The sequence below is a fragment of the Gopherus evgoodei genome, chromosome 5, assembly GCF_007399415.2.
Source record: "Gopherus evgoodei ecotype Sinaloan lineage chromosome 5, rGopEvg1_v1.p, whole genome shotgun sequence".
Taxonomy (NCBI): domain Eukaryota; kingdom Metazoa; phylum Chordata; order Testudines; family Testudinidae; genus Gopherus; species Gopherus evgoodei.
Window position 1 is genome coordinate 112,076,796 of NC_044326.1, and position 24,095 is coordinate 112,100,890.

The 24,095-nt window shown below is 37.4% G+C and overlaps 1 protein-coding gene across 6 annotated transcripts in view; it reads left to right on the forward strand.

The window, feature by feature from the left end:
* The window catches only part of GSTCD (glutathione S-transferase C-terminal domain containing), a 141,684-nt gene that overhangs the window by 14,904 nt on the left and 102,685 nt on the right, over window positions 1-24,095 (forward strand). For all 6 annotated transcript variants that reach the window (XM_030564498.1, XM_030564499.1, XM_030564500.1 and 3 more), the window contains exons 2-5: window positions 1,048-1,479; window positions 5,478-5,954; window positions 16,486-16,740; window positions 17,424-17,517. In XM_030564498.1, coding sequence (XP_030420358.1) covers window positions 1,069-1,479; window positions 5,478-5,954; window positions 16,486-16,740; window positions 17,424-17,517 — 1,237 coding nt within the window. In that variant the 5' untranslated portion in view covers window positions 1,048-1,068. The remainder of the gene's footprint in view (window positions 1-1,047; window positions 1,480-5,477; window positions 5,955-16,485; window positions 16,741-17,423; window positions 17,518-24,095) is intronic.

Sequence of the window (24,095 nt, forward strand, 5' to 3'; positions counted from 1 at the left end):
TGACCAGAGGACCAATCAGAGGACAGGATACTTTCAAATCTTGAAGGAGGGAAGTTTGTGTGTGTGCTGTTAGTGTTTGGTTGTTGTTCACTCTGGGGGCTCAGAGGGACCAGACGTGCAACCAGGTTTCTCTCCAATCTCTCTGATACAGGCTCTTATAAATTCAGACTAGTGAGTACTAGGTAGATAAAGCAAGTTATGCTTATGGTTGTTTTCTTTATTTGCAAACGTGTATTTGGCTGAAAGGAGTTCAAATTGGTATTTTGCTGAAAAGATTTTAGTTTGTACTTGTATACTTAGGCTGGGAGGGTGTTCCCAGTGTCTATAGCTGAAAGACCATGTACCTATTCCATTTTTTTTTTAATTTACAGAGATAATTTTTACTATTTTTCCCTCTTTAATTAAAAGCTTTTCCTGTTTAAGAACCTGATTTTTTTTTTATTCTGATGAGACCCCAGGGGACTGGATCTGGATCCACCAGGGAATTGGCGGGGAGAAAGGAGGGAAAGGAGAGAGAGAGGTTAATTTTCTCTCTGTATTAGGATTACTTTCTCTCTCTGGGAGAGTCTGGGAGGGGGAAAGAGAAGGAGGGAGGAAGGTGAATTGTCCTCTCTGTTTTGTGATTCAAGGAGTTTGAATCACACAGTGATCTTCCAGGGTAACCCAGGGAGGGGAAGCCTGGGAGAGGCAACGGTGAGGGAAAGGTTTTACTTTCCTTGTGTTAAGATCCAGAGGGTCTGGGTCTTGGGGGTCCCCGGGCAAGGTTTTGTGGGGACCAGAGTGTACCAGGCACTGGAATTCCTGGTTGGTGGCAGCGCTACAGGTTCTAAGCTGCTAATTAAGCTTAGAGGAATTCATGCTGGTACCCCATCTTTTGGACGCTAAGGTTTAGAGTGGGGAATTGTACCATGACAGCTTGTCTCATGTTAAAATCACCTGTCTCAAACAGGTGCAATGGTCATTATTTCAAGTCTTTTTAAAAAAACAACAACAAAAACTTAAATGCTATATTCTTTATAAATATTATTGTTCTGACTTCTATTTCAGGTACTTCAGCTCTGAAGGAAAATGAAAGGTGGTGTTACTGAAGAACATCTGTACCTGGCCTACTCCCATCAATTTGAAGATTGCATCTTTCCTCTCCACACATCAGTATCCTTATTTTTGCTGTCCTACTGTGACTGCAAATTATTCAAAGTTTTCTTAGTGCCTGCTAGTGACAGTACAGATGACCAGTTATTTATCAAAGCACAGCCTGGGGACCTAGAGGTCCACTTCATCTCAAGGTGTCAACTCCCTTTGGTTGTCCAGAGCTGCTGTTTACCTGCTATAGTTGAAGAAAATGGCAAATTCTGTCGAGCTGGTCTTTCTGTTGTATTGAGACACATAATACAGAAAACATATGAGGTAGATCCATCAAAGAAGTTGGTTTTGGAACTTTTGGGTTTTAAAAAGACATGCCTAAAAGCCTGTGCTGAAGTGAGTGCATCTTTTTCTGTTACATATTTAAATATAATTAACACTAAAAATTGGGTTTTAATGTTGATATCTGCTGGAATATCCAGTTAAGATATTTTATCATACGGTTTCCTGTTGTTGGTACAAAAGTGGCTGTACTGATTCTGGTGAATGGTAATGATTTAAAATGAAAAAACCCACCCTAAATATTTAGCAGAATATAAGTAGCCTTAAGATTAAAAATATGGGCCAGATCCTCAGGTGGTATAATGTAGTGTAGTTTCATAGAAATCAATGGAGCTATTCCATTTTAGATTATTGAAAATCTGCTGCTATCTGTTTTAAAAGAAATTCAGTTTACTTTTTATATCTGCCATGCTCAGAGTTTAGGGCTGTGTGTGAGAGCTGGTGTTATTACTCACCCCTAAATCAAATCAGTGAATTGCATTCTTTATACACAGATGTTCAGGATGACATCAGTTCTAAGATAAATACAGAATCCTGAACTAAGGGCTTGGAAGGTGTGTAAAAGAGAAGATAATAATTAAATCTAGTTACATAGTAGTGTAGGTCCAGGACCAAGCTTAATGGCCACTTGTCCTAGGAAAGGCTTGATAATTTACAACTTGAGTCAGTCTAGCTCTAACATTTAAAAGGTTAAATGTAAAAACAAAACAACAAATCCCCTTTGTTTTGTACCATAGGAAGTGAAAGGCACTGCTGTGCAAAAAAATCCAACAAACAAAAATCCAGTGGTAATGCAGGTAGAGGGCAGAACATGTTCCATGAAGAGCCTACTCCTTATATCCCAGAAAGGGAGGTCAGGTACACTAAGCTGTGAAACTCTTTAATGCCATTTAGAAATTCCATGTACTCATTTAAGTTTTCGATATGAATATTACTTGTCTACACCATCTTATTTAAAAGATCTGCTTATTTGTTCATCACTTTAAAAAATACACCTCTACCTTGATATAACTCTGTCCTCGGGAGCCAAAAAATCTTACCGCATTATAGGTGAAACTGCGTTATATCGAACTTGATTTAATCCCCTGGAGCGCGCAGCCCTGCCCCCCGGAGCACTGCTTTACTGCGTTATATCTGAATTCTTGTTATATCGGGAAGCGTTATATCGGGTTAGAGGTGTAATACCTTCTTAAACTTTCCTACATATATTCTGTCATAAAACAACCTTATAGTCTTTAGTTCTGGTCTGTCCAGTGACCTGAGCTCATTCAAGTTTAATTGTATAATAACCCTTAGCCATGGCCATATTTACTCTGGACCAAATTCTGTGATATTAATTTGTTCTACTAACATGAAATATCCTTCATTTCTATTCCTCAAAGCAACAAATACAACTATTGCTTATGAAAATACTCATTGATGTAAAATTTATTGTTGCTTATTTTCAGCCCTGATTATTTTTGAAGATGAGTTTTTCATTATTGTACACTCTCCAGGTGCCCTGGCTCCACGTTCTGCCTTCAGCTCCCATAGTGTTATCCAGATGACCCTGCACAGATCCTCCTTTTAGTTTTTAGTGGTCTTCAGCAGCTTATCAGGGCTGTGGCTATTCTGCTGTTCTCCAGCTTCCTTGGTCAAGCCTACACCTCTGTCTCCTGTACTCCCTGGCTACATGCTGGACCAACCACCTGCTTGCTGCTTAGGGCCAGGATTCATTGCAGGGAGCATACGCTAATCTAATTAATTTCTTATTTTGTGGAAAACTGCAGAGCAATAGACGCTGCATGCAGTTCCCAGTAGCACAGTTTGACAAAAAGTAAACAGAATGTTGGGTTTCTGGCTGCAGCAAAATATTGAATTCCATAGCATCATGGGAAAATGCCAGATTATGCAGCCACGTAATTGTGGAGTCTTAGTGTTCTGCTTTAGGTGGATGGGACTGTTCATGTTCAAACTATTATTTCAAATTTTCTGCCGATCCAGATAGATGACACTACATTGGTTTACACTTAGTGCACATTTTAGAGTTTTCTCTACAACCATAAAGACTGGAAACAATATTTCTTTTTAATGAAAATGCAATTCTGCAATAAATTCCATGGCTGTGGAATATGGAGGGCCTTTCCCTGAGAAAGATAAAATACTTCAAACACATAATCTATTAGGTTCCGATCTCCTCTCCAAAACTCTCTTTGAAGCCAATAGGTATCAGTGGGGCTGTATAAACTGAAGCCAGTACCCATTTTGGGTTTGCAAGGAATGCAGGATCAGATCTTAAATTTATAATCCCAAAACTGGGGATAAAATTATTGAAAATGCCTAAATCCCATTTTCAAAATAGATTTAGGTACATAGGATCTTAAATTTCATTAATGGGATGTAGGTTTTTCTAAGTTAGTTAGGTGCTTTTTAAATTTTTTCCCTGGATCTCAATTTTGTTAAACCTGTCCATGTGTTCCATTCATTACTACATTTTATCATCCTTTTACACTGGTATAATTCCTTTGAAATGCCATTATAATTGTGTAAAACTAAGTAACATAATGGTAAATCAGGCCTGCTACATGATGCTAAAATATGGTGAGTGGAGGTAGTTAGGGGATTTGTATCTTTTAAGTCTATCCATGTATATAGTTAGTAATTTAGGATCCTTTAATTTTAATACATTTTAAATTACATACACTCCGAAATTTGGTATTTTAAGGAGTTATGAAATTTAAGCAATAACCCAAGAGACCAAATAAAAATTATTTGCCTGGTAGAAAGTGTCTTTAACAAATGATCAAACTAAATTATGCTGGCAAGGTTGGGCTACTGTAAACATTCTAAGAAGTGCAGTTGTCCGCTGGACACAGTACTTGGTGAAGATTTGACTAATCATAAACGTGTATGTCCTAATTATTACTGTTGCTAACTATGGCTGTTGCTATTTTAAGAGTATGTATTCTGATCAGTGTTTATATATAAACAAAGGATGTGGAGAGCTTTATGTTCTGTAATTTGAAGTGTAAAGGAACTTTTTTTTCACTTGTAGTACAGGTAAGAATTGGATTTCACTGATATAAGATTATTTAGAGATATTTTGAAAAAAAAACAACCAAGGACATAGGTAAAGATCAAATTTTGGCTTGATATATGGTATGATTCCTAAAAAAGGGTAGCATTTAAGTGTGTAGTTTGCAGATTCTTACAAATAAATTGGGGAAACAATTTCCATGAAGATCCATAGCATCCCAGTGAAAAGAGATTATAATCGGAGATTATGCAACTAATTTAGAGTGTGTGTGTGTGTGTAGAGAGAGAGATGTTGCAATGGTGAAAGAGTGATAGGAGTGATTTTAGAGACTCTGCTAAAGAAGAGTATTTGATGCTATAAATTCCAGATGATTGCACCAGTGAATAAATCAAACAAGAGGAGAAGTTTTGAGTTTAAAGACCGTTGTAAAAAATTTAAGTAGAAATAATGGAGGAAAGTGGGAAAATAATTAGAAAAATTGGAATTTTGTTAAGATATCATTACAGTTGGACTCATTGTTCTTGAATTTCTGCCATCACAAGCAGAAAAGCATTCCCAACATTGTGTAAAACATTTGTGAAACAGATTTTCTGTAAAAAAATGCCATTTGTGGGATTCATAGATGATGCGATACTCCGTTTTTACAGGCACTCTTGAGATGACCAATGTAATTTAGTCATGGCTTCACCTCTTCTGGATAATACAGCCATCCCAAATTGATGCCGATAAAAGACATTTATACCACGCCAGACCACCATTAATTCTTTTTATATAAAAAATTTAGTTTCCAGACTTATAATGGAAATTAATCTATTAAGGGCTTAATGTAAACTATGTGTGTGTATATATACTTTGAATTTCTGACATTGAAAGTGCACATGGAAAGGGATGTGTGTGCGTGGCATGTTAAGAATGGAGTTTCAAACTTTACATGGAAGCTCTTTACAAGATTTAAATCATGCCCTTAATTTTGAATGTCTGCATTATAATCCAAACAATTCTAATGAGACTGTGCTTGTTTATGTTTATATGACAGGTTAGTCAGTGGACCAGACTTTGTGAGATCAGCATCCCTCAGGCTGTTGAGAGCTTATTGAATGCGTCTCCTGATCAGTGTCAGGTCATTCCACCTGAAGTTTTGCTTCTTGAGAAGAAGCTAGGAGAACCTGTCAGAGTGCACAATGATGACAAAATCCGAAGGCAGAAACTTCAACAGCAAAAGGCAGGTTATAAGACTGCAGCACCTGCCCTCACTAAAAGAGCAACGAAAAATCTTAGCCCAGAAGAAGGAACAATAGTGGAAATCAAAGACCAAGAACCTGCAAGTTTGGAACTGAAAGTAGCCTTCTCAAAATTAGTTGTGCAGGAAATACCTGCTGCAACCAACAGGGAGCCCTTTCACATCAGGAAAACAAAAACCTCTGATCTCCCACCTCTGGAGCATGTTTTTGCTGAGGGGCTTTATTTCACTCTGGCAGATATAGTGCTTTTGCCATGCATCCATCAATTCTTGGTAAGAAAACAGCTTCTGTAGTTAATAAATAGTGTCCATATCTGTTAGAGTCTGAAAAGTTACATAACTACTTGATATAAGACAGTCAAGCAAAGTATTTACTATGTAACCCTACATGGCACAAAATAGTTTCCCTTAATTGTTTTGTATATGTATCACAGGGAATGATGAGTTTTTTATATCAATACTAAAATGTAAAATATATGAGAGACAGTTGTTGGTAAGGGGCTAGATGAATCCTATATGTTTACTATTACAGTGTGCTGAAATATACTTCTGGCGCACAGGATGTTAAAAAAGGTGTTTCTTTTAATACTTATTTCAAGCACTTTCATTTGCCATTTTTGTGCTATGTGTGTCTTCACAATTGGCTAGGTCTGCTAAAGCATATCATGTCTGCCATTTGAAACTCAGTGTCACTTGGTGTCTGGCTCCTTAAAGGGGAGATGGGGCTAGTCACACTTATGCCATAATTAATTAATTGTTTCCCAGACTGAGAAGGTGGGACTAGGGAGGTTTAGGTGATACTTAATGGACACCAGGCCATGTAAGAGGACTAAGAAAGGTCAACTTGGGAGGGACCACAGAGAGCAGGCAGACTTCTTCGGAAGTGAGGGTCTGCAGTAGACTGAAGGGACTTAAGGGAAGGAGCCTGGGACTCAGGATTCTATCCCAGAGCCTCACAGAAAGTAAAAGATAGCCCAGAGAGTCTGAGATGATGCTGGAAACTCCAGGGAAGAAGTCTGAGAGTTAGGGCTCTATCCTAGAGCCAGAGACTTTAAAGATAACCTGGAAGGGACTGGAAACTGAGCCCAGGACAAGCTAGAAAGGAGCCCAGGTGGGGAGAAAATTCTTTTGTTTGTTGGGACTGAATTTGGACTTCCTACCTCAAAAGAGAATTGAGGTCAGAATGACCCAGCTGAAGAACTGAGCCACGTGACCTGCCAGGAGAGGGAGAAAATCCTGGGGAGGAGGAAAGTGAGGCAGGGAATTCCTGCAGAGTCATGGGGCCAGAGATGCTCTATGACACTCAGGTAAAAAGCTGTGACATCCCAGACAGTAGCCTCTTCCGTACCTGAAGCAGGATACCAAGGAGAGGGGGAAGCAACGGGCTGGGGATCAGTTGTGATCCAATCGGAGGGGTGTGACAGGTGAGAGCACTACGTGGAGATAAAAGGAGTCTAATGTGGAGATCAGGAGAGAGGAAGCTATGTTTATGTGGGAGGGGGTAATCTATCACTGTGTAGCTTGCAGATTCCAGAAGACTCCTGTCATGAAGCAATTCCTAAATATTTTTAAATGTATGTAGATTCCCAAACTAAAAACTTGTTAAACTGGATATACGTCTGTAAATACCAAATACTTAAAGAGTAAAAAACCCTTGTTAAGAGAATACTATACTTTTCTCAGTTACTAATAGTAACTCGTAAATTCAAAATTAAAGTTACTTATAAAATCAACAACCATCACTCCATGTGCTGAAATAATCTTAATTTTGCCCCTCATGCTGAGTATATCTCCAATTCAGGAGATACTCCTGTTTTCTACAAAACACATCTTTGTCTCATCCGTTACACCAAACAGTTAGCATAAATCCAGCTAGATTATTTTATGCTTGTTGATACTGATTCTACACTGCTGTAACATTTAAACTTAACTTCTTTACATTGCTACAGCCAACAATTCCTGTCTTTAAAACCAGACACAATTGACAGGAGACGTGTGTGTATCTTTACTGACAGTAATCAGATTCAAAACAGTCTTATGAGACAGAAATAGTTGGAATTTCAAAGTGTTTTAGTAGGGTTTGTCCTGCCTAGGAAAAGTGGTCAAATTTAGGTCTGGCTTAACTAAGATGTGCTAGTTAAACCTGACCTTAAACTCAAACTTTTTCCAACTATAAATGGAAGTTAATACTTTGTCATTTTAATCAGCTGGTTGAGTTGTAGCCTAAGCAGAGTGAATATTTACTAAAGTAGAGTACACCTACTTTATGATCGTGGAATCTGTATGCTCTTATTAAGTCCAAAGTATTAATGGGGGGAGAATTATAAAATGAATAACAAGATTAGAAGCCAAAATCAAGATGTCTTAGGCAGCTTTTTAATGGATTTTCTTTTAATGAAAGTGCATTGTAATGCGGGTAAAACAAAAGTAAGTAGGAGTGAGATAGTCATAGCTGTAATTTTCCTGCATGCTGATTCTGGCAACAGCATATTGGTGGGGCAAGGCAAAATTTGATTTTGATACAGTTTTGTTGTTTCTCTCGTTTATATGAATATAACCCTGAATTGAAACATTTTTCAGCTGAAACATGAATCTTTATGTGATCTTATAAGGATATGGTTAGACATGTCTAAAAGAAAATGAATGTCTCTTGGAAAAGTGAGAGGGTTTTTTATGGAGGAAGTGAAAGGAAAGGAATGCAGAGACGACAATGGCATTTTAGTGCAATAGCACCTTGTCTTTCCTTTCACGTAGCAAAACTTAAGTGTTATTCAAGTATCATCCAATGGCAAGCTTCCTCTGAAGTTAGTATTAAAGTTTGACCTCTAGTAGTCTCTAATATCTTGAGATTTCCTTGGAGCTAAACTTTCAGATTTTTTTTCTTTAAATATTTCCTTTTATAATACTTGATTCATTTTGACAGCCAGATTGTTTGTTCTCCTTTTTAATGTTTTTATACCTAATTTTTCTTTTTAACTATTCTATCATTATTGGTCACTTCCTGGGTCATTTTCTGTGGGGCGGAGGAAATATTCCTTTAGCTCTGTTGTGGCGAAGCCACTGATTTATTACCTGTCCAAGGTTGGTTTTGTGACAAGTACACTTCTGTAGCACTTGTTGCTAAGATGTCCATAGATAGGAGGTCCTGAGACAACCCTGAGATTGTCTGTTCTGGGATTTCTTTGCATCAGTTTAGCTATACCATTGAAACCAAGATAAACCATACCTCTGCAAGTCACTTTTTACACTAGTGCAACACATCCACACTATGGATTTGTATTGGTGCAGCTATGTTGGTGTAATTATTTGGTGCCAAAACAATCCCGTGTAGACAAGATGCAAAGAGGCTTCAGGGTTAACAGCTCATTGAGTTGAATGAAAGCAGCTCTATTATAGACAAATGGTGCCAACTCCACTGATTGCAGAGATCCCTCTTTCACTATACATAGTTGAGAAGGGTGGCATGATGACACAGGGCAGGAGGGCACAGAAAAACATGGGCAGAGTTAAAGAAGTGGACACCTTTGTGCCAGTGGGGGACCTTGGATAGTGAGATGTTAGCAGTGTCTTGGGGGCGAGGTCTGAGTGTAGTCCACCACTATTGATCCATCATATGCCCTCTGTGATTTGGCAGTTGTAGAAGTTGCTCTTCATCAGGAAAATATATTAGGTAATACACTGACAGTAGACATAAATTTATTCTCTATTTCTTGCACAAGAGGTCTTATATCTTCATTTATTTTTACTCTTTGAGTAATTCTAGCACAGCACCTACCCTGTATTTAATTTTCAGGAAATGTACTCTAATGACAGAGGTGAGGAAATGAGAGAATTGTAGCAGCCCCTTGCATATAAAACGCACTTGAATGAACATAGCAGTGATATCTGTTTCATTGGTGATCTTCGGTATTTATACTTCAGGAATGTTTGATATCTGAACTGGTCAATGAATGCTTGTCAGAGTCTGTTGCCAAAAGGAGTGCTGTATGAATTTAGGCTTTGTATTTTGCTAATTTTTTCTGTTGGTTGGTGAAAACAAAAGCAGTTCTGGGAGAACATACTGTCAATCAGATTCAGAGAAGTAATCTCCAAAATCAAAAAAAGCACTTACTGCAGTAAAACCCGCTATATAGCTCTTCTTGGTAAAAAATCATAATCTTCAGATGACTCTGTGCATTGTCACAAGAATTTTCCACCCAAGAGTAGCAGTAAGGTTGTTCCTTCGAGTTATGAAGAAGTTATTTTACAGTAGACTCCAGATTACAAATACAGCAGTATTTTTTTATTTTTTGTTTTTGTTTTGCAACCATGGGTAATTGAGGATTATCAGTTACCTTTATAAGGATTGTTTCAACCAATAAAAGCTACAAAACAAAATGTTTTCTTAATATTTTAACAATGATCAGACCTTCCAGTCTCATTCATTTTTCCAAGACTTTTCTAAATAAGCCTAGCACAATTTTTTATGATTGTTTGACTTATTGATGCCATGCCTGGGAAGAATTCTGGATCAGATGCTCTGTGGTTTTCAGTAATCCAGTAAAACATGTCTGAAGAATTACAGTATGTAGTGCTGGAAGTTATATGTTCATTTGCTGCTTTTGTATGGCCTTGGAGCTTTAACCTTGTGCAGCTTGTGAGTCTTGTGTGAACAGTTGCATTTAATTAAAGGTGCGGCCATAATTCTTGGCTACTCAATGAAAATAGCAAAAATAATAAAACAGAACAAAAAACCTCCTCAAACAACCAACCGTAACATAGATAAAGTATACCTGCCATAGCAAAATCACCGTTCTCTGAGATGGGCATCTTGTGTGCGTTTATGTTGCCATTTATTAGATTGCATCAAAGATAATGATATAAAACTTGTGTTTTCTGGTGTTTATGATTTAAAAAATAATCTAACTCTGGGATGGAACATGGTGAGGCTACCTCACTTACCTTCAAAGCGAATGATCACTCTGCTAGATGGTTATGTTGTGTCTCCTACTGCTATATTACCCATATTTGATAACTTATAACACGGTTTTGCCCAGCCCTCTATTGTATTGAATCCAGTTGTTACACTGTTGTGAACAGAAACAGTAGAGTTCAACATCCATCTTAAAATGTATCTGACCACTTATACTAATAAGGTGACCTGGACCACATTTAGACTATGCCTTTTTCAATCATTGAGTTTGTAGTTGTTAATTTTTTACACCTCATCATTATTTTTACCTTTAAATAAAGAGCTTCAGTGGTACATGTTTAAAAAGTACAACATGGCAAATATTAACAAGTTGTAACTAATTACCAGTATCAACATAATAAGGCCAAAGACTTGTTTTTAATATACTTGTTCCATTTATACTGTCTTCTCAAGTTTAGCCTTATTTAGCAGTTATTCTTTCCATTAATTGTAGCTGTTAAATTTAATAGAAGAAGAAGAAGAAAAGTATTTTTTCATCTGGGAGAAAAACACTCATAATTCAACTCTTATTGTCAAGTAGAAAAGCACATGTTGGAATTTCTTTCTAAAGACAATTTCTTCAGCAAAGTAAATCTTTTCCTACACGTATTCTAAATACGTGGACATATTTTATTATTTAATTAAATATCCTAATACTTTTTAGTCTTGTCTTTGCACTCTAGTTATTACTAACTACTTATGATTAATTTGTAAGATGAATACAAAAAACACAAATAAACTGTGTGTTTTTTTGAGCATTTGTTAAATGTCCTTTACCAATTCCTGCATCCAAAACACACACACACACACTCTCTCTCTCTCTCTCTCTCTCTCTCTCTCTCTCTCTCTCGCATGTTATTTCTTTGCTGCTTTTGTTTACAATCATAATTTACGGTCTTCTGTTTTGTGGCATAATCATTTCCATGCCAACAATGTATAGTATGTCACAGGCCAATGACCTCCTAATTTGGCTAATCTAATTTACAAGAAGGGCTAGAATGGTAGACATCTTGTAGAGACAGACCTTGAAAAATAGATTCATTTAAATATATAAAAGCACTATCAGAGAGGCATTTCCATTGTTACATTTCCATTTTTTTCAACATCTACCAAGTTGTTAATCTAACTCAGTGGTTCCCAGACTTTAACAACCTGTGAACCCCTTTCACTAAAATGTCAAGTCTTGCAAAACTCCCCCCCCCCCATGAATATTTCCAGGGATTTTAACCTTTACCTGAGTATAAATTATAAAAGCAGTGATCTTGGAAATATAAAATTTGTTTTTATGACATGCTTATTATACACTGTTTATTATTATTTATAATGACAGTATTTTTATTACATTAAGAAAACGGCAACACTCTTCCAAGATCTCAGTTTTGTAGGTTGTATCACTTTTTGAATAATCCTGTTATAACACAAGGCTCCTATGTTTCATCAAGGAGTATCAGATGTGAAACAGCATGAAGGTATTTAAGAAGCCAACTCAAAGAGTTCCTTCTACACAAGCATTCAGGTCTTGAGCAGTCCAGGCAAACAACACACATTATAACAAAGCTTAAACTTGTTCTTCATAATAATTTTAAAAGCAGTACTAGCTGCCTATTTAATTTTAATAACAGCAAAAACTATCCACCTCCCTTTCCATTTCTTATAAGAAGTCTTGAAGTTTAAATCTCCTCAGTGTGATAGATATGCTTGCTTGGATCTGCTTAGCTCTTGGAATTTCAGAGGCTCCGGGCTGCTGGCCCCATGCTGCGTAGAGTCCCTAGGACAGCTCTGTCTGCCATTAAGGAATTTTTTCCTGGGAACCCCTGTAACATTTCACGATCCCCAGTTTGGGAACCACTGATCTAACTCAAATAGCTTGAGAAAAGTTTGTCTACCATTCAACTTCATTTTCTTTAGAAGTATTAAATGATCGTACCCTAAAGTTTTACAGAATGAAAGTCATAGCTCAGGGTTTTGTTTTCCTGAATTTTTTTTTTTTAAATTGAGGAATATTTTCTGAAGGAAAGCTATTTTACATCTTGCTGCTTTAATAAAAAAGGCCAAACTCTCTGACATCTCAGTAGATAATGTTTTTTTGGTTAAGCTTATTTTTAAAAAAATATTATTTGTCTTCTTTGCTATAGTCTCCTTTTTCTCATAGCTGCAGCTGCAAGAAGACAGAAAGTTTGGCAGTAATAGAGCAGACGGGTGGCAGATCCAGAGGAGAAGAGGGTAGAATTGGAGGTGCCGCAGTGGTGGAGTAAAGTAGCAGGTTCTGGGGCTCTGCGGGATCAAGGGGGAGCAGTTATGGCAGCTCAGTGAGTCATTATTTTTTCTTGGTGGCTGACATTTTTTCCCTGTCTGCTCAGGGAAGTAGCAGAAAACAATGAGATGTAGAAGGAGGAAAACTGAGGGGTAAATAAAATATAAAGACTAGGAGAAAGTGGAAAGGAGGCACAATGCGTCAGTGTGAAGAGAACCAAGGATGGCAGAAGGCAAGAGAAGGATGTGTGACATCAACAAACTGATATAATTGATCTCTCTGCAAAATTGCCAAAATCTCACAGATTATTGCTCGTCCAAAGCAGTAGATGTTCTGAAATTCACTTTCTGTCTTAGTGATGTAGGAATTAGCATAATATTAGGGTTGTCAAGTGATTAAAAATGTAATTGCTCAATTAAACAATAATAGAATACCATTTATTTAAATTTTTTTTGTTTTCTACATTTTCAAATATATTGATTTCAATTATAACACAATACAAAGTGTATAGTGATCACTTTTTATTGCAAATATTTGCACTGTAAAAGATAAAAGAAATAATATTTTTCAGTTCACCTAATATAAATACAGTAGTGCAATCTCTTTATCATGAAAGTTGAACTTACAAATGTAGAATTATGTAAAAAAAACAAAACTGAGTTCAAAAATAAAACAATGTAAAACTTTAGAGACTACAAGTTCATTCAGTCTTATTTCTTGTTCAGCCAATTGCTCAGACAAACAAGTTTGTTTACATTTGCAGCAGATAATGCTGCCCACTTCTTGTTCACAATGTCACCTGAAAGTGAGAACAGGTGTTGTAATCGGTGTTACAAGATATTTACATGCCAGATATGCTAAAGCTGATGAGGGGTTCTGCTCCATAACCATCCAAAGCAATGATTTTCTCTTTTGGTGGTTCGGGTTTTGTAGTTTTCGTATCTGAGTGTTGCTCTTTTAAGACTTCTGAATACATGCTCCATACCTCATCTTCTAAGATTTTGGAAGGCACTTCTGATTCTTAAACCTTGGATTGAGTGCTATAGCTATCTTTAGAAATCTCATGTTGGTACCTTCTTTGCATTTTGTCAAATCTGCAGCGAAAATATTCTTAAAATGAACATGTGCTGGGTCATCATCCTAGATTACTATAACATGAAATATATAGCAGAATGCAGGTAAAATAGAGCTGCAGACATACAATTCTCTCCTCAAGAGTTCAGTCACAAATGTAATTAATGCATTATTTTTTTAACGAGTGTCATCAGCATGGAAGCATGTCCTCTGGAATGGTGGCGGAAGCATGAAAGGGCATAGGAATGTTTAGCATATCTGGTATATAAATACCTTGCAATGCCAGCTACAAAAGTCCCATGTGAACGCCTGTTCTCACTTTCTGGTGACGTAAATAAGAAGTGGACAGCATTATCTCCTGTTAATGTAAACAAACTTGTTTGTCTCAGTGATTGGCTGAACGAGAAGTAGGACTGAGTGGACTTGCAGACTCTAAAGTCTTGCATTGTTCTGTTTTAGAGTGTAGTTATGTAACCAAAAAAAAATCTACAATTGTAAGGTGCTCTTTCATGATGAGATTGCACTGCAGTACTTGCATGAGGTGAATTGAAAAGTACTGTTTCTTTTGTTTATCATTTTTACAGTGCAAATATTCATAATAAAAATAATATAAGGTGATCAGTGTTCACTTTGTATTCTGTGTTGTAATTTAAATCAATATATTTGAAAATGTAGAAAAACATCCAAAAATATAAAAATTTCAATTGATATTCTATTGTTTAACAATGAGATTAAAAGTATGATTAATTGCGATTAATTTTTTTGAGTTAATCGCGTGAGTTAACTGCGATTAATCAACAATCCTACATAATATTACTTATTTGCATTTCAGTCCTACCAACTGACCTTTGCAAAATCCTAGATCTACTGCTGCCCCAGAAGGACATAAATAATGTGCACATTACTAAAACAGCCCATTCTAAATGCAGAAAATCAATTTAAAATGAACACATTGTTTCAGTACAGATTATTTGATGATGGTGCAAAATAAAAATTACAAACTAGTAATTTAAAAATCCGGATACAGCCAGTTCCAAACACAACAAGGTCTTTTATCTGATTTTGGCATTAAACCCTTCCTCGTTATTTACACTCATAGTAAATTCTCCCAAGAGTTTATTCACTGTGACCTTATCCTATGTAATGTATCCTATGCATTTAATTCCCATGGGCACTATCTGAATCATATATGTAAGGAGCAGGGTGACCAGATAGCAACTGTGAAAAAACAGGATTGGAGTGGGGGGTAATAGGCACCTATGTAAGAAAAAGTCTCAAAAAATGGGACTGTCCCTATAAAAACGGGACATCTGGTCACTCTAGTAAGGAGAGTTGTACGCTAATTGGTTCTCATTTTAGGCCGTCTATAACCACTGAAAACTAAGACTGAAATAAATTGTCCTATTTCAATTTAAATATTTTCACACCACATCTCCAAGTCAGCAGGAGAGGATGCAAGATTTTCTTTCTACCACACTTAGAAATGGCTGTGTCAAGTAAGCCTTCAGAGTTGAAATATTGTCTGTAAAATGGCTAGCACGCTTTTTGAGTGCTATATAAATAACAAAATGAAACTATATCTATTTTAACTATCTATCTTAGGTATTTTGAAGCCCTTTTTCCCTTCAAGATCAGTTAACATATGAACCAGAATTAATTATGGTGAACCACACTCAGATCTATGAACAGGAGTACTTGTGGCACCTTAGAGACTAACAAATGTATTTGAGTATAAGCTTTCATGGGCTACAACCCACTTCATTGGATGCATGTAGTGGAAAATACAGTAGGAACACACACACACACACGCACACACACACACACACACACACACACACACACACCATGAAACAACAGGTGTTACCATACACACTATAAGGAGAGTGATCCGTTAAGGTGAGCTATTATCAGCAGGAGAGAGAAAAAACTATTTGTAGTGGTAATGAAAATGGCCCATTTCCAGCAATTGACAAGGAGATGTGAGGAACTGTAGTGGGAGGAAAAATAAGCATGGGGAAATAGTTTTACTTTGTGTAATGTTTTGTGCTTAATGTTTCCTCTTCCTTTCTTCTGCTTTTTGGAATAACTAAGTGACTACTTGGTCCAAACAGGTATCCTAAGGATTTTGGCTGACCATTCATACTTTACTTTTCACTGTTTAATCTTGGATTCTTCTTCCTTCTTCTGCACCCCTTTCAAGCAGAAACATCATTACAAACCAAAGTTATAACTGTTACAGTAGGAAGACTCTCGGGGACCAGACTCGTAATTATGATCCCGTATTTGGGCAACACAAAGGTGTTACAGAATCTACAAATGGACACCGAAAAATTCCAGACTGGGGGGAAGGGAGGCTTCCAGGTGGTGTGAAGTCAGCTTCTGCCCCATCCACCTGTCCACCAGCATCCATAACATGTTGGGAAAAAGCGAGGAGCAGAGCTTTGCCCTTTTGTACAGCTCTTTTCTTCTGTGGATTGAATGCAAAAAATTGCAGTACTAAGTAAGGTTTTTGCTTTGTTGTCTAGGTTTTCATCAAGAAGCACAACAAAAAGCTATTAGATTTGCCTCTGATATCCAGTTGGTACCACAGAGTTCAGGAAGTGCCTGGAGTAAAGAGTGCTGCTGCCAAGTGCAATATGCTGTTTCTCCAATTTCCAGATTTGCTGTCTTCCCCAGATGAGCAGCTGAAAGACTTCTATACGATTCCTGATGACTTAGAGGAAGAACATGAAGACTATCAGTTTATAGGCGGTCCAAGGCCAACCATGACAAAGTTAATGGTAATTAATCATTTTCGTTTATTATTTTCAATAATAATAATCATATTATTATAGTTTTGCCTGAATTTAGGATAGTACAGATCTCTAAGTAGTAACTAATTAGAAGTTTTTGGAAAACACCTTTGGAAGCCTTTATCAGCTCATTAAGGGCTACCTGTATATTCTGGCTTCTCTCTGAGAACTACTGAGCTATAATTTTTTATTTTTATATGTTTTTGTTATTTAACTTCTGAATAAAAAATGATAAAGTTTATAACTGGAGGAAACCAGATGTTAAAATTATTAAAAAGTACACAATGGTATTGGTATATCTATTATGAAACAAAAAAAATTAGGCTGTTATAGAACCAAAAATAAAATGGTGCTTTGGTATTTTGTTTTAATATTCTGTCTGATTTTTTCAGTTGTTTGTTCAGAGCTATGAGTACCTGGAGATGCAAAGAAAATGTAAAAATCTCCATTCATTTCTGCATAAAAGGTATAAGAAGACGAAAGCCAAAGAAAATGTAACTGTATGGTATGGAACGGCAGTAGTCCAGCCATGTAGCTAAGTGATCTTAGAGCCTGATCCTGTGCCATTAAAGTTGATGGGAACTTTGTTACCAACTTCAGTGGGCATAGGCTTAAACCATAAGGCCTGTTTGAATCTGTCTTTGAGAGATCTGTTCTTTCCTTACCCACAGGAAAGCGGTATTGAAGCAAAGTTTTCTCTTCATCCGTGCCCTAGGTGGACCCTAGATTGGAACAGTCTACCAGCAGCAGTCAGTCCTGGAGAAGGTAGGGCCTTTTTTTGTATTTTATTTTTCTTCAAGCTATTCCTATAAAAATCTATTTCTTCTAATAAAACTACATAATGATTTTGGTAGGAACAATGGAACTGTACGGTACTTTTCTTGAATGTATGTTGTGTTTTTTCCTTTATGTCCGATGTTACATTTTCCACTGCAACTTCGTGATGGCATACTAATCAGCATTGTGAGTATTATTATGAATTATACACTCCCTCTGAAGCATCAGCAGATTCCAGTCACTTGCAAAAAAAAAATCTTACATTAACTAGACTTGGAAACTTTACACCATTTTTGTCTTTTGTGGGTTTACGATTTCCTCTTCCACTCCTCCAGCACATTTAGGTAGTGTTCTCTGACTTCATAGAAGAGTTGGTAGGTTTTGTTGCATATGACAGTTCCATGCACTGCTGGGCCCTTTAATTCTTATTCACATCTATAAATTCCTGTGAGCTCAAACACCTGCATACTGAATTCTCCTGGGACACTGAATGTTTTTGTCTGGTTCATGCCTCAGCAGTATTTCAGAAAATGATTTCTTCTCAGAGCCTTGACAGATGTGTTTGGAACTTCTTGAGGCGTCTAGTTACTCAGACTACAAATGTGTTTTCTTCAAGGATTCTGACTATTTTTCCTTCATGGGAGATAGCTCCTCAGCCTGCCAGCCATAGTGTTGTTTCACAAAAATCATTGCTGTCTGTTTTTCCTTTTCCTCCTGTGCACTGTGGCTTATTTTCCTCAGACAAATTACTAATTCTTCACAGTTGTTTTACCTGTCACTGCTTTAAAAATAAGAAAGTAAAAAGTAAATTGCCAAACCTCCACTGGAGGGGGAGTGTGCAGAAGTGTAATTCAGCCTCTCTTAAGGCATTAATCCTAATATTTTCTGGTTCGCAAACTCCTCCCCTCAAACTTCTGAATTTTATCTTGAATTTTAGAAACCTTAATTGCCACATAAAATGGAATAATTTCCAGTTGCTGTAAATGCAAGCTATGGACTGGATACAGGAATAGATTGAAAAGATTTATGTTCTCTGATCTCCCTGTGATGTAATCCCAGAGAAAGTTCCCCAGACTCTCAACAGCAGGAAGAATCTGTCAGTTTAAAGTGTTTTGTGTGGTCTCAAGAACTTGCTGTACATCTTCACTAAATATATAGTTGTGGTGGCTTTCTAGTTAAGTTAGCAAGGCTTCAGTTTTGGGCAAGGCCAGAGAAAATTAGGCAGTGCCAACAAAAAATACCCACCAAATCTTTAAAAAATAAAAATAAAATCTAGGTCTTGCTTTCAACCACAAAAAAATGAACTGCTAGTGTTGGACTAGTGTTTGCTAGAAGGAAAGACTTGTGCTTTTTGACAACTGGGTCTTTGAATTCAGAACAGGAACATAATTGTCATCCTATCCTTTCTGAGATGTATGACATCATGTCTCCAACTGATACATTATTTTATGTACCTATTTTTTAATCTAGATTGCTTAACCCAGTGGCCAGAAGGATACAATGTGTTTGCAGGAGTGCACTAAAACAGTTTGTTATGTTAGAAATCATGGTGACATTTTGCAGGCATCTCATATACTATCCACTGTCTTCCAAATGGTTACAAACGAACCGTAAACTATTCATAAAGCTGCTGGAATTGTAGGGAATTTTTGTGGGAATCTAGTTCACTTACAGGCATGCAGGTGATGTCATGGACTTGTTCTGTGTCAGCTGATACAGATAGCAGGTTCTGTCTGTTCATGTCGGTGAGTAACTTCTGGAATTTTTGTATTCACTCCATCATCCTGTTGGCAATGGTTGTTCTTGAGATTCCAATTTATAGGCTGGTTTCCTGAGCAGACATTTCCAGAACATCTGGATTCTGAATGGGAATTGCATTAGGGTGTCATAAAACAGATGTTGGGACATGCCTATTCCAGATTTACAACTGCAAAATGAAGAAATACATATCCAGATAACGGGAAGTTCTCAGGGAAGGTACTCTAAAAATGATGGCCTAAGGGCATATTAGAATCTTAATGCCAGTGTACTGCTTCTGTTTTTATGTGAGCTTTTCTAAACAGACTGTTGGGATCATGATGATAATTTTGGCCTATTCCTGACCCTTCACCTTACTACATAGGTGCTGGAACTCTGGATGCTGGGAGTGCTGCCGCACCCCTACCTTGCCAGGACCTTGGCAGTCTGCTGTCCATGGATTCTGTGTAGGCAGAGAGCACTTAGAAACAGGTCACTGGTACTGAAGTACTTTTGTCCTTTTCATGGGCGGTTTGACTGCTGAGAAGTACAACTTGTATAATACAGTTTCTCTTAAGTCCTACATATACTGCCAACCTCCACGAAGCTAGTGAGAAGTAACATCCCTCTGCAAAAGTGGGAAAGGTTTGCTTTCTTTTTTGAAAAGCACAGACATCATCTTAGAAACTGGTTGAATGGCCAGCACACTGAAATAACAAATTCAATCCACTTAAGACCTGTAAGGGCATATACACACATTTCCCCTTTACATGGAATTAAGCTCTCTTGCCATGTAATATTATTTTGTGGTACCCTTCAGTTCAGAAATTAGTGAACCTGTGTTTGTTGTAGGTGCGGTCCTCAAAGTCCTGACAGCACTTAGTTGCTCCATGAATAGATTTATGGTTTATAATTAAATATATGTGTCTTCCTAAGATTAACTTTCTGTTGCTGGTTTCCTGCTGAGAAATTCTCTTACTGGAAAGTTATGCAACTGCTTGCATTATTGTTGCCCAGTTTCTTTTAATATTTGAAGGAAAAATAACCTTTAAGATAGGATCTGTCAGCATTATGCAATGCTGTTTCAGACTTCTTGTCGGTGGCTAGAGCCATTGTGTTAAAATAATTTTCTAGTTTGTCTGATAAATTGCATAAAGGTGACAGATAAAAGTTATATTAAAAGATTCTAACATTTGTGAAAGTCTGATTGATTGATTGTTTGCTTCCTGTCTTTGAATATTGGGCTGGCAGTTTCCATTCACACTGTATCTAGGTGTCTGATTCCTTCTTTTGGATAGGAAAATGTCTGAAAGAGATGATTCATAAGGGCCATTATTTTTCTGAAATTTCTCTTGTGCTGGATCCAGTTCTCTGGGGAAAAAAAAAAGTCATAATTCCCAAGGTATCCTGCCCATCCAACTAAATCGGGGTGGGCAAACTTTTTGGCCCAAGGGCCATATCTGGGTATGGAAATTGTATGGTGGGCCATGAATGCTCATGAAATTGGGGGTTGGTGTGTGTGTGTGTGTGTGTGTGTATATATGTATGTATGTATGTATGTATGTATGTATGTGTGAGGACTCCAGCTGGAGATGAGGGGTTGTGGGTGCAGGCAGGTGCTCCGGGGTGGGACTGAGGTGTTTGGCAGGAGAGAGGGAAATCAGGGCTGGGGCAGTGGGTTGGAGTGTAGGAGGGGGGTCAGGGGCTCAGGCTTTGGGTGGCGCTTACCTCATCAGCTCCCAGAAGCAGCGGCATGTCCCCCCTCCGGCTTCTACGAAGAGGCGCGGCCAAGCGGCTCTGTGTGCCACCCTGTCCGCAGGCACCATCCCTGCAGCTCCCATGGGCCATGGTTCCTAGCCAGTGGGAGTTGTGGGGGCAGCATGCAGAGCCACTTGGCTGTTCCTACACGTAGGAGCTGGAGAGGAGAGGACATGCCACTGTTTCTGGGAACTGTGTGGAGCGGGGCAAGCCCCAGACCCCACTCCCTGGCAGGAGCTCGAGGGCTGGATTAAAACATCTGGAGGGCTGGATAACTAAATGGAGGAAGAGTTCTTTTTTTAAGATGTGGATACCTTTTCCTGTTGGCACGCTTGCTGAAATAGTCACAATACTGGCATCTGCACAATAGTTATGAGTGTTTTATTCAATCCTAGTTTACAAAAAAAAAAATTCTAGTTTTGTATCATCTTTGGAAATATTATTTAGGAAGGGCGTAGCTAGCTCACCACGTGTGCCAGCAGTGGGAGGTTTCTGCCTCCCTTCCCTTCCAAAACAACTTAACCTTCTTTAGCAAGTTTGGTGAGGGACCCCATGGATTATGATTTCTGTACAGAACAGTGGAGCCATACTGAAGAAAAAAATATATAGGTTACAGAACTAGTGTTGCCTTTCAGTTAGATTTAGCTACCTGTTCAGCTCCTCTCTTCTAACTGTGACTACATTGTATGTCATCTTCTTTTTTACTGACGGAGACTGATTGGGGCTATATAAATTCTCAATATTTTATTATTAGGCCCTACTTGACATGGTAGGAAAACAAAGTGGCTGGATGTGACAAGGTTTTAAATCTGGGTTTGAATAATGCATTTCTGTTGTATAAAGTGGCTTTCAAATAGATTACTCCTGTAATTTGGTAAATAAAGTTCCTTTTATTAGTGTTCATATAAATTGAGAAATGGGAACAAATGTTTCAATTCAGGTGCACTTTGTTTTTATCCACAGTTAATTTAATTTGCTGCCAAATAGTATTTTCATTTAATAGTATGAAAAATATACTTGGTACTAGCTTTAAATTATCTTAAATTAAACATTTATACTTTGTATTCTGTTGTGAACGTATTGAAGTTCATAGAATACATTTTTCACTACAGAAGTTTAATTGGACCACCTTGCTGTCGTAGTTACTTATTACAGCAAAAAGCTTTTGATGATGGCAATACTAGCACATTTTATTTAGGCCAAAATGAATTTCATTCAGTGTTTTTTGAATGGGATTATTTACTTTAATAAAACTAAAGATTGTAGTATTGTGATTTGAATTTCACTCACATTATGTATCCAATTTCAAATAATATTTCTAAAATAAAATTACGGGTAGGATAATATGTATTAAGCCTTTATCACTCTTAATTGGAATGCAATTTCCAAAAGTAGTACTTTAATAAGAACAAAGTAAACTAATATTTTAAATTTGGATCTTCTCCTTTTTATTCCTGATGTTATGTGTATTAACTTTCCCAAAAGCAAATGTAGCAACCTGGCGACATTTATTAATCTTTGACCTCTGCCTTCCTCAATGACAGATTATCACAATATTTGTTCATATTTCATGTACTGTGTATCTAAGCTTGCTAAGTATTTCCAACTTCATGTAAATAAGGTACTCATCAGATGTATTAATATGGCACCTGCAGTTGATGTTTGTAGTAAAGCTTTTAGACTTTTATAAGTCTGTCATAAAGATAAAATTTTGCATACAACTTTGTCTGTTGTAAAGTTGTTGTGAATGTTACTATGTATTCCCTGACCTATCATTTATTTAATATTCAGCTTTTCTTCCCCAGCCCGCTAATTAAATGAGGGAGCAACAGTGGAAAAATACTCATAAAATATAACTTTTCCTTTTCTTTATGTGCTATTGCAAGCTATTTCGGTTCTCCGTTTTTGGAACCTAAAAGCCTTGGCCAACATTTTAAAAAATGGGAGGGTTAATTTGGGCTCTTAAATCCATATTTAGGCTCCTAAGTATGTTTGGTGTGAATTTTGAAAAGTGGAAGCTGACCACTTGTCTACCATTTCATATTATTTCTTTGTATTAAATATTTATATTACTGTGGTGTCCAGAAACTCCACCAAAGACCAGGTACCCTGCTATGGTAAATGCTGTACAAAAATAAAAGTAGACATGGTCCTTATATTGCAAAAGTTATAATTTAAATGCTCTTTTGCTCTTCGTTTAAACTGTGCCCTTTTTCTGTCTTACTGGTGAGGCAGAGGAAAAACAGAAGTTAATTAGAGAAATGTGAGCAAATGAATGAGATGAATTAAGCATTCAGGAACCATTGTGCCTGGTTGTGATTCTAGGATCTTTGATGTCAACTGGCAGAGGGCATAGGGATGCAGAGATCCTATCAGTTCACTAGAGCAGTCATCTAAGTTCTCAACTGAAAGCCTGTATCACACTTGTCATAATCACTGATAGATGTATATATGGAATATATGTGGGGGTGATGTATGTGTACTAAAAACTATGTTTTATAGGTCTGTAGTTAAAAGCAGATTCATAGATTCATAGACTCTAGGACTGGAAGGGACTTCGAGAGGTCATCGAGTCCAGTCCCCTGCCCTCATGGCAGGACCAAATACTGTCTAGACCATCCCTGATAGACATTTATCTAACCTACTCTTAAATATCTCCAGAGATGGAGATTCCACAACCTCCCTAGGCAATTTATTCCAGTGTTTAACTACCCTGACAGTTAGGAACTTTTTCCTAATGTCCAACCTAAATCTCCCTTGCTGCAGTTTAAGTCCGTTGCTTCTTGTTCTATCATTAGAGGCTAAGGTGAACAAGTTTTCTCCCTCCTTCTTATGACACCCTTTTAGATACCTGAAAACTGCTATCATGTCCCCTCTCAGTCTTCTCTTTTCCAAACTGAATAAACCCAATTCTTTCAGCCTTCCTTCATAGGTCATGTTCTCAAGACCTTTAATCGTTCTTGTTGCTCTTTTCTGGACCCTCTCCAATTTCTCCACATCTTTCTTGAAATGCGGTGCCCAGAACTGGATACAATACTCCAGTTGAGGCATAACCAGCGCAGAGTAGAGCG